Source organism: Cervus canadensis, chromosome 15, assembly GCF_019320065.1.
Source record: "Cervus canadensis isolate Bull #8, Minnesota chromosome 15, ASM1932006v1, whole genome shotgun sequence".
Taxonomy (NCBI): domain Eukaryota; kingdom Metazoa; phylum Chordata; class Mammalia; order Artiodactyla; family Cervidae; genus Cervus; species Cervus canadensis.
In genome coordinates this window covers 69,950,980-69,962,523 of record NC_057400.1, presented here as the reverse complement: position 1 = coordinate 69,962,523, position 11,544 = coordinate 69,950,980, and the positions used below count along the sequence as shown (strand labels likewise).

Sequence of the window (11,544 nt, the reverse complement as noted above, 5' to 3'; positions counted from 1 at the left end):
GTCCCAGTGAGTGTCCGCCGTCCTAGCAGGACAGCCAACAGGCGTGAGAGGCCCGCCCTCTCGGGGGCGTTCCTAGTCGTGGGTGGATTGTGGCTGCCTGCTTTGCGCTTTTCAGGATCAGCGCCCTCAGAGCTGCGACCCTGGAAGTGATAACCTTCGGCAGACAAGCATCCGAAGGAGACCAGCCACCCGGACAGTCGGCAAGAGCTGTGGGTATCTCCGAATCACTTCTGGAAGAGGCCGCGATTTAAATGCAGGGTTGTCGGAGTGGTGATGAAACGAGGCGTCCATTTTAAAGGAGGGGCGGCCTTGATTTCAGAATGGGCGGGTAGGCGATCATCTGGTCAATCGCTGTACAGCTTTTACAGCTGCTGGAGCCTACAGTTATGGTTATTTTAGGGGCTCCTCACCTTCAAACCGAACATTCATCTCCTCGCGGTAGCTAGTGAAGCCGCAGGCTGTCGCCTTTATTAACTGCCGTTCTAAGCCACGTGACAGCACCTTGCCACCCTATATCCTGCCTATTGGTTGCTTCAGTGAGCACGCGCTTCAGTCTGGCCAATCGCTTTGCGACTCCCACCCTCTGTTCGCCATTTTAACTTCGGGCATTGTCGGAATCAGCGGAATCCAGTGAGGTCTGTACCGACTTTTGGTTAAGGGCGGAAGCGAGGACGGCGGAAGAGAGGACTGCGTTGCGCAAGCGGTATCCAAAGATTCTCCTGGACCCACGTGGAAGTTGCGCTCAGGATGGTAGGAGGGATGTTTTAAACTCCTGTTTTGGAGGTTGGGGACTGGTTGGAGGCTGGGGCTGTGGCCGGTGGGGTCTGGGCGTATGTTTCTGGAGCCCGCTTTGCTTGGCGAAAACCGGTGTCTGAATGGGCCCGCTGTTTCCCAGCTGCGCCGCGAGGCCCGCCTTCGCCGCGAGTACCTGTACCGCAAGGCACGAGAGGAGGCTGAGCGAACGGCCCAGGAGAGGAAGGACAAGGTTCGGCGCGCGCTTGAGGGTACGTGTGTCCCCCGCTCTCTGATCTTTTCTAGAGACCTTAGTTTTAAAACCCAACGGGAAACAGGCCCCAATGCTGTAAAACGCGTTTCATTAGCATTTACTTGTGTTAGTGTGGTGAGTAGCTTTTCACGTATTTACTGGTCATTTCCCTTAACTGTTTGATCTTCCTCATGGTTTGCAAATGTTCCTTTCAAGATGGTATGAATTGCTTGTCATTTATGTTACAGTATCCAGATTTTACAGCTTGCTTATTTTATTTACAGTGTCTTTGTTGTTGTTTAGTCGCTAAGTTGCAGTGTCTAGGCCTTTCCAGATTTAAACATTTCACGTGGTCCTATACATATTTCCCCTGCGTCGTTTCTGTTCTTGCTCCCTATTTTCACTACAAGGTAATATCTGATTGTCTTTTACTGCTGTTACAAGTCCCTTGTATTTGAAAACTGTTAATTTGTGTAGAACTTAATTTTATTTGCGTTGTAAGTTGCAATATTTTGCCCATTTTCCATTTGTCCTACTGTTAAGAGTCTGTCACACATGCCTGATTGGAAATGCTTTAATTATATGTATCTTGTTGGTTCCTGTGTTGGTGGAGCTCTGTTTCCTGATAGTACATCAACTCAATACCTCCGTTTTAAATTCACTTTGATTGTCTTAGATTTTAGGCATGTAAAGTATTGTAGTATGTGTATGTATGTTTATGTCAAGCATAATGTAAAACAGCTTCTCAGCGCTAGTGGTAAAAGAATCTACCGTGCTGATGGAAGAGGTGTGGGTTCGAACCCGGAGTAGGAAATGGCAGCCCACTCCAGTATCCTTGCTTGGAAAATTCCAGGGACAGAGGAACCTGGCGGACTACAGCCCATGGAGCCTGTAGAGAGTCCGTTGCGACTGAGCTCCTGATGTAATGACCTGTCTGCTCACCTTAAGAAATGAACAATGATAAATATATTGAAGTTCAGAAATATTTCCCCCAACTTAGAGAACCACAGTATTGAATATTGATTAAAAATAAGCCATTTCCTTCCTCTTCTTTTTTGCCTGTATCATGCTTGTTTGTAATATTAAATCATATTGGTTGATTTTAGGTAGTATTAGGTTTTGTATATTCTTTTGCCACCTTTTTTTTTTTTTTGGCATCGTTTCTAAGATCCATTGAATGTAGGTGGGGCTCCTGCAGGTGCATATTCCACAGGGTCTTCATCCAGTTCACTGTGGGGAGTGGACAGCTTATCTTTAGTTTGGGTCAGCCCTGCTGCTGTGAACACTGTCTACAGTGTGCAAGAGTTTGTCCAGGGTATGTTAGAGAGAAGGGCTGGGTTCAAGGACATACTTCAAAGTGGGCATGGCCACACAGCCCAGCTCTTCTGCCAAATCTAGGTTTAGTTCACAGAGGGAACCTCTGACAGAGCATCACGATTAATGATTTTAATGTCAGAGGGTTTGAGGGTTTCTGATCCACCTTCGTATAGAATGAGTAGTTTCCATTTATTTTTTTTTAACATTGTTAATTTTTTTCTGACTATACAGGGAATGCTTACTTGTGGTTAGATATTTTAGAAGCCTCTCAAGTCTTGACACTCAGGACCCATAGTAAATGAAATCACCTATAAACACTCTTAACAAGGTGGCATATAGCCAAAAATAAATCATTTCATTTCCACCTTCATCTCTGATTACATATCAGCTCTCTGCTCAGAGCAGAGCAAAGGGGTGTATTTCCATCAAGTTTGTACAGTGTTGTAAAAACTGAAGGTTCTGTGCATGTCTGTCTCAACCTCTCTGTCTTCATTCTGCAGAGAACCGCCTGATTCCCACCGAGTTACGCAGGGAAGCTCTGGCCTTACAGGGGTCCCTGGAATTTGATGATGCCGGCGGTGAAGGTGAACTTCCCTGACTCTATGGGCCAGCTTCTCTTGCTGCACTTGAGCCCACTAACTCCCATGTCATTCCTGAGACACCTTGAAGAAAGGCTGTGAAGCGCCTGATCCTGAGACTGTCCTCCAGGCACGCTCGTGGCCGTGCACAGATGACGCCTCAGGGGCCTCTCACCGAGTACTCCCCGTTGTGCTCACATGACACAGTACTACCCAGTTTGTACTTGGTCTGTTGATTGGCCCTCTCACTGGGAACGTAGGCTCTGCTGGGGCACAACAGTGTCCGTTTTGTTCCTTCCTGTGTCCTCAGCTGCCAGGACTTCATTGGTGTCCAGATGTGTGATTCATTGCATCATTCAACAAACATGAAAGGAATCACAGCATAAATATTTGCTGTGAGGCAAAGGAGTCTGTTACTCCTGGCCTTAACAGAGTCTGGACTTGTGCTAACATGGTAGCTGCTTGTTCCATGTGATTACCAGAGCTTAAATGAACTAAAAGTAAATAGAAAGATTCAATTCCTTGATCACACTTGTGCTTGTAGCCAGTTTGGCCAGGGGCCACCCTGCTGCCCAGAGCAGGTACAGAGCATTTCCATCCTTGAAGGTATTGTCAGACAGTATTGTTGTAGGTGGATTGACCTCCGCAAGTTAGCATTTCATTTTCCTCGGCAATATCATGTTCTTGTGCCTCATCCTCCTAACAGGTGTGACCAGCCACGTAGATGATGAATATCGATGGGCAGGGGTTGAGGATCCCAAGATCATGATTACTACCTCCCGAGATCCCAGTTCCCGCCTTAAGATGTTTGCAAAGGTATGACGACAGGCGTGAGTGGGAGGTGTTCAGACACTCGGAGCCCCAGTCCTAACCAGAGGGAGTTCACATGCAGGAGCTGAAGTTGGTGTTCCCTGGTGCCCAGCGCATGAACCGTGGCCGGCATGAGGTAGGAGCTCTGGTGCGAGCCTGCAAAGCCAATGGGGTCACTGACCTGCTGGTTGTCCATGAGCATCGAGGCACACCCGGTAAGGCTGGTGGGAGGGAGCTCGGTGCTGCAAGGGTGGCTGGCTAGGAGCAGAGGGTCTCTGACGGCTTTCGTGGCCCTGCCAGTGGGGCTCATTGTCAGCCACCTGCCCTTTGGCCCAACTGCGTACTTCACACTGTGCAACGTAGTCATGAGGCATGACATCCCTGACCTGGGCACTGCATCAGAGGCCAAGCCTCACCTCATCATGCATGGATTCTCCTCCCGCCTGGGTAAGCGGGTGAGTCTGAGGCCATGGGCTGGGGGCTGGGGGCTGGGGGGTTCCAGGCCAGGCCTTTGAGGCTTTACTTCGTGGTGCCCTAGGTCTCTGACATACTCCGCTACCTGTTCCCTGTGCCCAAAGATGACAGCCACCGGGTCATCACCTTCGCCAACCAGGACGACTACATCTCCTTCCGGTGAGTGTGTTGACCGGGCTCAAGTGATGTCCTGAGCTTTATGTCGCTGTACTGTTTCTTGTTCATCCTGCAGCCGCTCCCTGCCTCCCCTCAACCCTGCCCTGTCCCCTCTGCTCCAGGCACCACGTATACAAGAAGACCAACCACCGCAGTGTGGAGCTGACTGAGGTTGGGCCGCGCTTTGAGCTGAAGTGTGAGTTTGGGGCTTTCTCCTACACCTGGTGGTGGGCAGTGCTGGATATGTAGGTGACCATATCTCATCCCCTTGCCCCAGTGTACATGATCCGCCTGGGCACGCTGGAACAGGAGGCCACTGCAGACGTAGAGTGGCGCTGGCACCCCTACACCAACACCGCACACAAGAGAGTCTTCCTGAGTGCTGCGTGAGCCCACGCACCAGTCAGGATGTGGCCCTGCACCCGGGAGGTGGGGAGAGGTCAGATGAAGTCTGGTTGCCACAGCACGCTGTTTACCTCCTAAGCGGTCAGGGCAGGTCTGTCTGTTGAGTGTGAAAGGTGTGGGGTCTCCTCAGGTGCGGACCTCACAGCTCCGGGACGTCCTCGGGCCCGGTAGTGACGTGTGTAGGACAAGGCAGACCTGATGGGGGTGACAAGCTCCTGGGCTGTTGGGAGGGTTTGGTGCTACCCTGGGAGATCTGGTGCTGCTGTTAGTGACCCTGTAAATTCATCATCTGGGAATGGGAATAAAAATGTGAGTGCAAAAGTCTCACAGCGGAGATTGGCCCTGGGGACCAGCTTTCAGCCAGGGCAGGCAGAAAATAAACAAGATGCAAACCATTTATTAATTTCATTGTGGTCTCTTTTGAGTGTAATTCAAGTTCCTCAGAGAACCCAGTGCACTTGGGTTCACCAGCAGTGGGAAGCATATGGCCATCTTTCCCTGTAAGGATCTCTTTAGGATCTCCCTAGATTACCGAGGATATCTCTTAAGCTGTCTAGGATGTCTGGTATGTGAATTCACCAGTTTTTGTTGGGCACAGACTCAACTTGTTTCTTGTTTTTACAATCAAACATTGCCTCAGGAACACTGAACATAACGTCTGTGCATATTTATTTAAGTATATCTGATGAGTAAACTGCTGCAAGTGGAATTGTGTCTTGAAAATGATTATAGATGCTGCTGAATTGTCCTCCAAGCGGCTCTCTTCCAGCCACTGTCAGTAGATCTGAGTGTTTCCTGTGTCCTAGTCAGCACTGGGGAATGTCAGACTTGGCCAAGCTCTAGGCACAAAATTGTTCCTCAGTTGAATTTATTTTTAAAATTATAACAGATCTTAGTGTTAGTTGCTCAGTCGTGTCCGACTCTGCAACCCCATGGACCGTACCCCACCTGGCTCCTCTGTCCATGGGATTCTCCAGGCAAGAATACTGGAGTGGATAGTCATGCCCTCCTTCAGGGGATCTTCTGAGCCAAGGAATTGAACCTGGGTGTGCTGCATTGCAGGCGGATTCTTTGCCATCTAATCCACCAGGGAAGCTTGTAACAGATATCATACATCTTCAAATATTCATTGACTATATGTGTGTTCTCTGTGACCTGTTAGCTCTTTGTAGAAAGTTGTTTACCTCTATGTTGATAGATTGTTTTAAGTCTTTTAATTGTGGAGAATTCCAAAATAAGAGCAGAGAGGACTGTACAGTGAGTCCACGAAGCCCATCTCATCCACCAGTATCCTGGTGGCTCAGCAGTAAAGAATCCGCCTGCCAGTGCAGGAGACGGGAGACACAGGAGCCATGGGTTTGATCCCTGAGCCAGGAACATCCCTTACAGAAGAAAATGGCAACCCACTCTAATATTCCTGCCTGGGAAATGTCTTGGACAGAGGAGCCTGGCCGGCTACAGTCCATGTGGTTGCGAAAGATTTAGCAGCTAAACAACAACCCACTTTGTGGCTGCACTCTCTCCCTATACCTGCTCCACCTGTTTATTTTGAGGCAAACCCCAGATACCATATCATTTAATCCAAAAATATTTCCATACAGCTCTAAAAAATAAGACTCAACAAAAATAATATAGCACTGTCACACTTAAAAAAAAAAATCAACAGTTATTCCAGATTCTACTCTACATATCCAGTTAATGTTCAGTTTTCCCCGATATGGTATGTTCATTTGAACCAGGATGCAACTTAGGTGCATTTCATTGCAAATAGTTGACAATTCTCTTGTCCTTTTTAAAACAGCTTTATTGAGATATAATGCACGTCAACACCATTCATTTGTTTAAAGTATACAGTTAAATTTTTTTTTTTTTATTATATTCACAGGGTTGTACAGTCATCACCACAATCTAATTTTAGGCCATTTTTGTCCCTTCTGAAAGAAACTCCATACCCTTTAGCTGTCACCTCTCATTCCTATCCAATCTTCTCCCAACTCTCAGCACCTTGTAACCACTAATCTACTTTTGGTCTCTATAGATTTGCCTACTCTGGACATTCCATAAGAACTGTGATAGAGAAGAACCTTGTATTCCATTACAAGTTATTCACTAAAGGGATGTTGCCTCCAAGCTTAAATTATACAAAAAGGCCAGTCTCTGGGAACTTTGCTTCCAGGTAATGAGTGTTAGGCTAAAATACCTTTGTTTAGCTCCAGGAAACATCTTGACCAGGCCCAGCTGTTAATGACTGCAGGAAGGAGGAAATTAACACATCCCCTCGAGGGGAATGGGAACCAGGAAGTGTTTGACTTTTCTCCCTCCCCTTTTGGTATAAAGGAGCCTGAACTGAGACTCAGACAAGATGGTTGAAGCCCATTATCTTGGTTTGCTGGCTTTCTGAGTGAAGTCTCTGTTCCTTGTCTCAGTGACTTATCTCGAGCCCGCCTGTTGTGCAGCAAGCTTAGTGTGTATGAGCTACACTCGGTGACGGGATGGAATTGTACGGTTTGTAGTGTCTTGTGACTGGCTTCTGTCGACTAGAATAGTCAGAACCTGAGAGCGAAAAGTTATTTTATTTGGTGGGAATGTTTAGGACTTCAAGCCCAGGAAACAGCATCTCAGCCAGGCCCGAGGAGCTGCTCTGAAGAGGCTGGAGAGGGAGGCAGGCTGTATATAGAAGTTTGCAACAAGGAGGGCAGGCAGACCGAACATCAAAGATTATTGTTAATTAAGGAAAACCAGATGTCTCAAGGAACTTATTGCTCTTCTGTATATGGGAAGATGCAAATTTCTGGGCTAACTGAACTCTTTCCTTTCATATGCACTTCTGCTATCTGGGACTAAATCCCGCAATCTTGCTTTTTTTTTTTTTTTTGCAATCTTGCTTTTTGAGTGTTCACATCTTTAATTCCTCTTTCACCGAAAGGGGTGGCAGAAGACTGCTGCTTTTGCTCACATCCAGCACCCCGCCACTTCTAACCTCCTTAGCAATCACTGTGGGGGGCGGGGCAGCAGCATCTAGTGGATCACAGGCATTATTTTCCCTTTTGGGAGCTCATTCACGTTTAGAGGCCTGAAATCACTGATGGCGGTGATATTCTTGCCCACTGATACGGCAGGAAATATTTCACACTTCTCTTGTTTTCAAACTTTATGTTGTAGTATGTATCACTAGTTCATTCCTCTTTGTTGCTAGATAGTACTCTATTCTATGTGTGTAAGGTGACCGTGGCATCAGGCAGAGAAAGATACATTCTGGGAAGAGAGAGGGTGACCTTAGACACCTGTGCTCTCCCTTTACAGCCCAGCCTTCATACCCTGTCAGTGGGTAATTGTGCCTTGAAGGATGGGGTCCTTAGTTCAGCTCACAGCTGGGGTCTTGTGATCATGTATTCAGAGGGGTCTCATGGTCGGGTGGTCATGTCTCAGTTTTCAGTTCAGTCGCTCAGTCGTGTCCGACTCTGCGACCACATGGACTGCAGCACGCCAGGCCTCCCTGTCCATCACCAACTCCTGGAGTTTACTCAAACTCACGTCCGTTGAGTTCATGATGCCATCCAACCATCTCATCCTCTGTCATTCCTTCTGCTGCCCTCAATCTTTCTAACCATCAGGGTCTTGTCAAAGAGTCACTTGTTTGCATCATGTGGGCAAAGTATTGGAGTTTCAGCTTCAGCATCAGTCCTTACAATGAATATTCAGGGTTGATTTCCTTTAGGATGGACTGGCTGGATCTCCTTGCAGTCCAAGGACTCTCAAGAATCGTCTCCGACACCACAGTTAAAAAGCATCAATTCTTTGGCGCTCAGCTTTCTTTATAGTCCAATTCTCACATCAATACCTGACTACTGGAAAAACTGTAGCTTTGACTAGATGGACCTTTGTTGGCAAAGTAATGTCTCTGCTTTTTAATATGCTGGCTAGTTTGGTCATAACTTTCCTTCCAAGGAGCAAGCGTCTTTTAATTTCATGGCTGCAGTCACCATCTGCAGTGATTTTGGAGCCCCCCAAAATAAAGTCTGTCACTGTTTCCACTATTTCCCCATCTATTTGACATGAAGTGATGGGACTAGATGCCATGATCTTAGTTTTCTGAATGTTGAGTTTAAAGCCAACTGTTTCACTCTCCTCTTTCACTTTCATCAAGAGTCTCTTTAGTTCTTCACTTTCTGCCATAAGGATGGTGTCATCTGCCTATCTGAGGATATTGATATTTCTCCCTGCAATCTTGATTCCAGCTTGGGCTTCTTCCAGCCCAGCGTTTCTCATGATGTACTCTGCATATAAGTTAAATAAGCAGGGTGACAATATACGGCCTTGACGTACTCCTTTCCCGATTTGGAACCAGTCTGTTGTTCCATGTCCAGTTCTAACTGTTGCTTTCTGACCTGCATACAGATTTCTCAAGAGGCAGTTCAGGTGGTCTGATATTTCCATCTCTTTAAGGATTTTCCAGTTTCTTGTGATCCACACAGTCAAAGGCTTGGCATAGTCAATAAAGCAGAAGTAGATGTTTTCCTGGAACTTGCTTGCTCTTTCGATGATCCAGTGGATGCTGGCAATTTGATCTCTGGTTCCTCTTCCTTTTCTAAAACCAGCTTGAACATCTGGAAGTTCATGGCTCACATACTGGCTTGGAGACTTTTGAGCATTATTTTACTAGCGTGTGAGATGCGTGCAGTCGTGCGGTAGTTTGAGCATTCTTTGGGATTGCCTTTCTTTGGGATTGGAATGAAAACTGACCTTTTCCAGTCCTGTGGCCACTGCTGAGTTTTCCAAGTTTGCGGGCATATTGAGTACAGCACTTTCATAGCATCATCTTTTCAGATTTGAAATAGCTCAACTGGAATTCCATCACCTCCACTAGCTTTGTTTGTAGTGATGCTTCCAAAGGCCCACTTAACTTCGCATTCCTGGATGTCTGGCTCTAGGTGAATAATCACACCATCATGATAATCTGGGTCGTGATGATCTCTTTTGTATACTTCTGTGTATTTGTGGCACCTCTTAATCTCTTTTGCTTCTGTTAGGTCTGTACCATTTCTGTCCTTTATTGAGCCCATCTTTGCATGAAATGTTCCCTTGGTATCTCTCATTTTCCTGAAGAGATCTCTAGTCTTTCCAATTCTATTGTTTTCCTCTGTTTCTTTGCACTGATCACTGCTGCTGCTGCTAAGTTGCTTCATTTGTGTCCGACTCTGTGCGACCCCATAGATGGCAGCCCATCAGGCTCCCCCGTCCCTGGGATTCTCCAGGCAGGAACACGAGTGGGTTGCCATTTCTTTCTCCAATGCATGAAAGTGAAAAGTGAAAGTGAAGTCAGTCAGTCATGTCCGACCCTTAGCGACCCCATGGACTGCAGCCTACCAGGCTCCTCCGTCCATGGGATTTTCCAGGCAAGAGTATTGGAGTGGGGTGCCATTGCCTTCTCCGACACTGATCACTGAGGAAGGCTTTTTTATCTCTCCTTGCTGTTCTTTGAAACTCTGCATTCAAATGGGTGTATCTCACCTTTTCTCCTTTGCCTTTCGCTTCTTTTCATAGCCGTTTGTAAGGCCTCATCAGACAGCCATTTTTCTTTTTTGCATTTATTTTCTTGGGGATGGTCTTGATCCCTTCCTCCTGTATGATGTCCCAAACCTCCATAGTTCTTCAGGCACTCTGTCTATCAGATCTAATCCCTTGAATCTATTTGTTACTTCCACTGTATAATCGTAAGGGATTTGATTTAAGTCATACTTGAATGGTCTAGTGGTTTTCCCTACTTTCTTCAATTTAAGTCTGAATTTGGCAATAAGGAGTTCATGATCTGAGCCACAGTCAGCTCCCAGTCTTGTTTTTGCTGACTGTATAGAGCTTCTCCATCTTTGGCTGCAAAGAATATAATCAATCTCATTTCGGTGTTGACCATCTGGTGATGTCAATGTGTAGAGTCTTCTCTTGTGTTGTTGGAAGACGGTGTTCGCTATGACCAGTGCGTTCAGTTGGCAAAACTCTATAGCCTTTGCCCTGCTTCATTCTGTCCTCCAAGGCCAAACTTGTCTGTTATTCTGAGTATCTCTTGAACTTCCTACTTTTGCATTCCAGTCCCCTATAATGAAAAGGATATCTTTTTTGGGTGTTAGTTCTAGAAGGTCTTGTAGGTCTTCATAGAACCATAGAACTGTTCAGCTTCAGCTTCTTCAGCCTTACTGGTTGGGGCATAGATTTGGATCACTGTGATATTGAATGGTTTGCCTTGGAAATGAACAGAGATCATTCTGTCATTTTTTGAGATTGCATCCAAGTACTGCATTTTAGACTCTTGTTGACTGTGGTGGCTATTCCATTTCTTCTAAGGGATTCTTGCCCACAGTAGTAGATATAATGGTCATCTGAGCTCAGTTTACCCATTCCAGTACATTTTATTTTGCTGATTCCTAAAATGTAGACATTCACTCTTGCCATCTCCTGTTTGACCACTTCCAATTTGCCTTGATTCATGGACCTAACATTCCAGGTTCCTATGCAATATTGTTCTTTATATCAGACCTTGCTTCCATCACCAGTGACATCCACAACTGGGTGTTGTTTTTGCTTTGGCTCCATCTCTTCATTCTTTCTGGAGTTATTTCTCCACTGATGTCTAGTAGCATATTGGGCACCTACCGACCTGGGGAGTTAATCTTTCAGTGTCCTGTCTTTTTGCCTTTTCATACTGTCCATGGGGTTCTCAAGGCAAGAATACTGAAGTGGTTTGCCATTTCCTTCTCCAGTGGACTACATTTTGTCAGAACTCTCCACCATGACCCGTCCGTCTTGGGTGGCCCTACACAGCAT

At 46.4% G+C, this 11,544-nt stretch overlaps 1 protein-coding gene across 1 annotated transcript; it reads left to right on the top strand.

Annotated features, from left to right (window-relative positions):
• The first annotated feature begins 81 nt into the window (after nt 1-81).
• On the top strand, nt 82-5,120 carry IMP4 (IMP U3 small nucleolar ribonucleoprotein 4). Its single transcript, XM_043488341.1, has 10 exons — nt 82-209; nt 659-750; nt 896-1,004; nt 2,803-2,886; nt 3,587-3,696; nt 3,773-3,905; nt 3,991-4,145; nt 4,229-4,323; nt 4,443-4,516; nt 4,598-5,120. Exons 2-10 carry the CDS (start codon nt 748-750, stop codon nt 4,708-4,710), a joined length of 876 nt encoding a protein of 291 aa, XP_043344276.1. The 5' UTR covers nt 82-209; nt 659-747; the 3' UTR covers nt 4,711-5,120.
• Nucleotides 5,121-11,544: the final 6,424 nt, after the last annotated feature.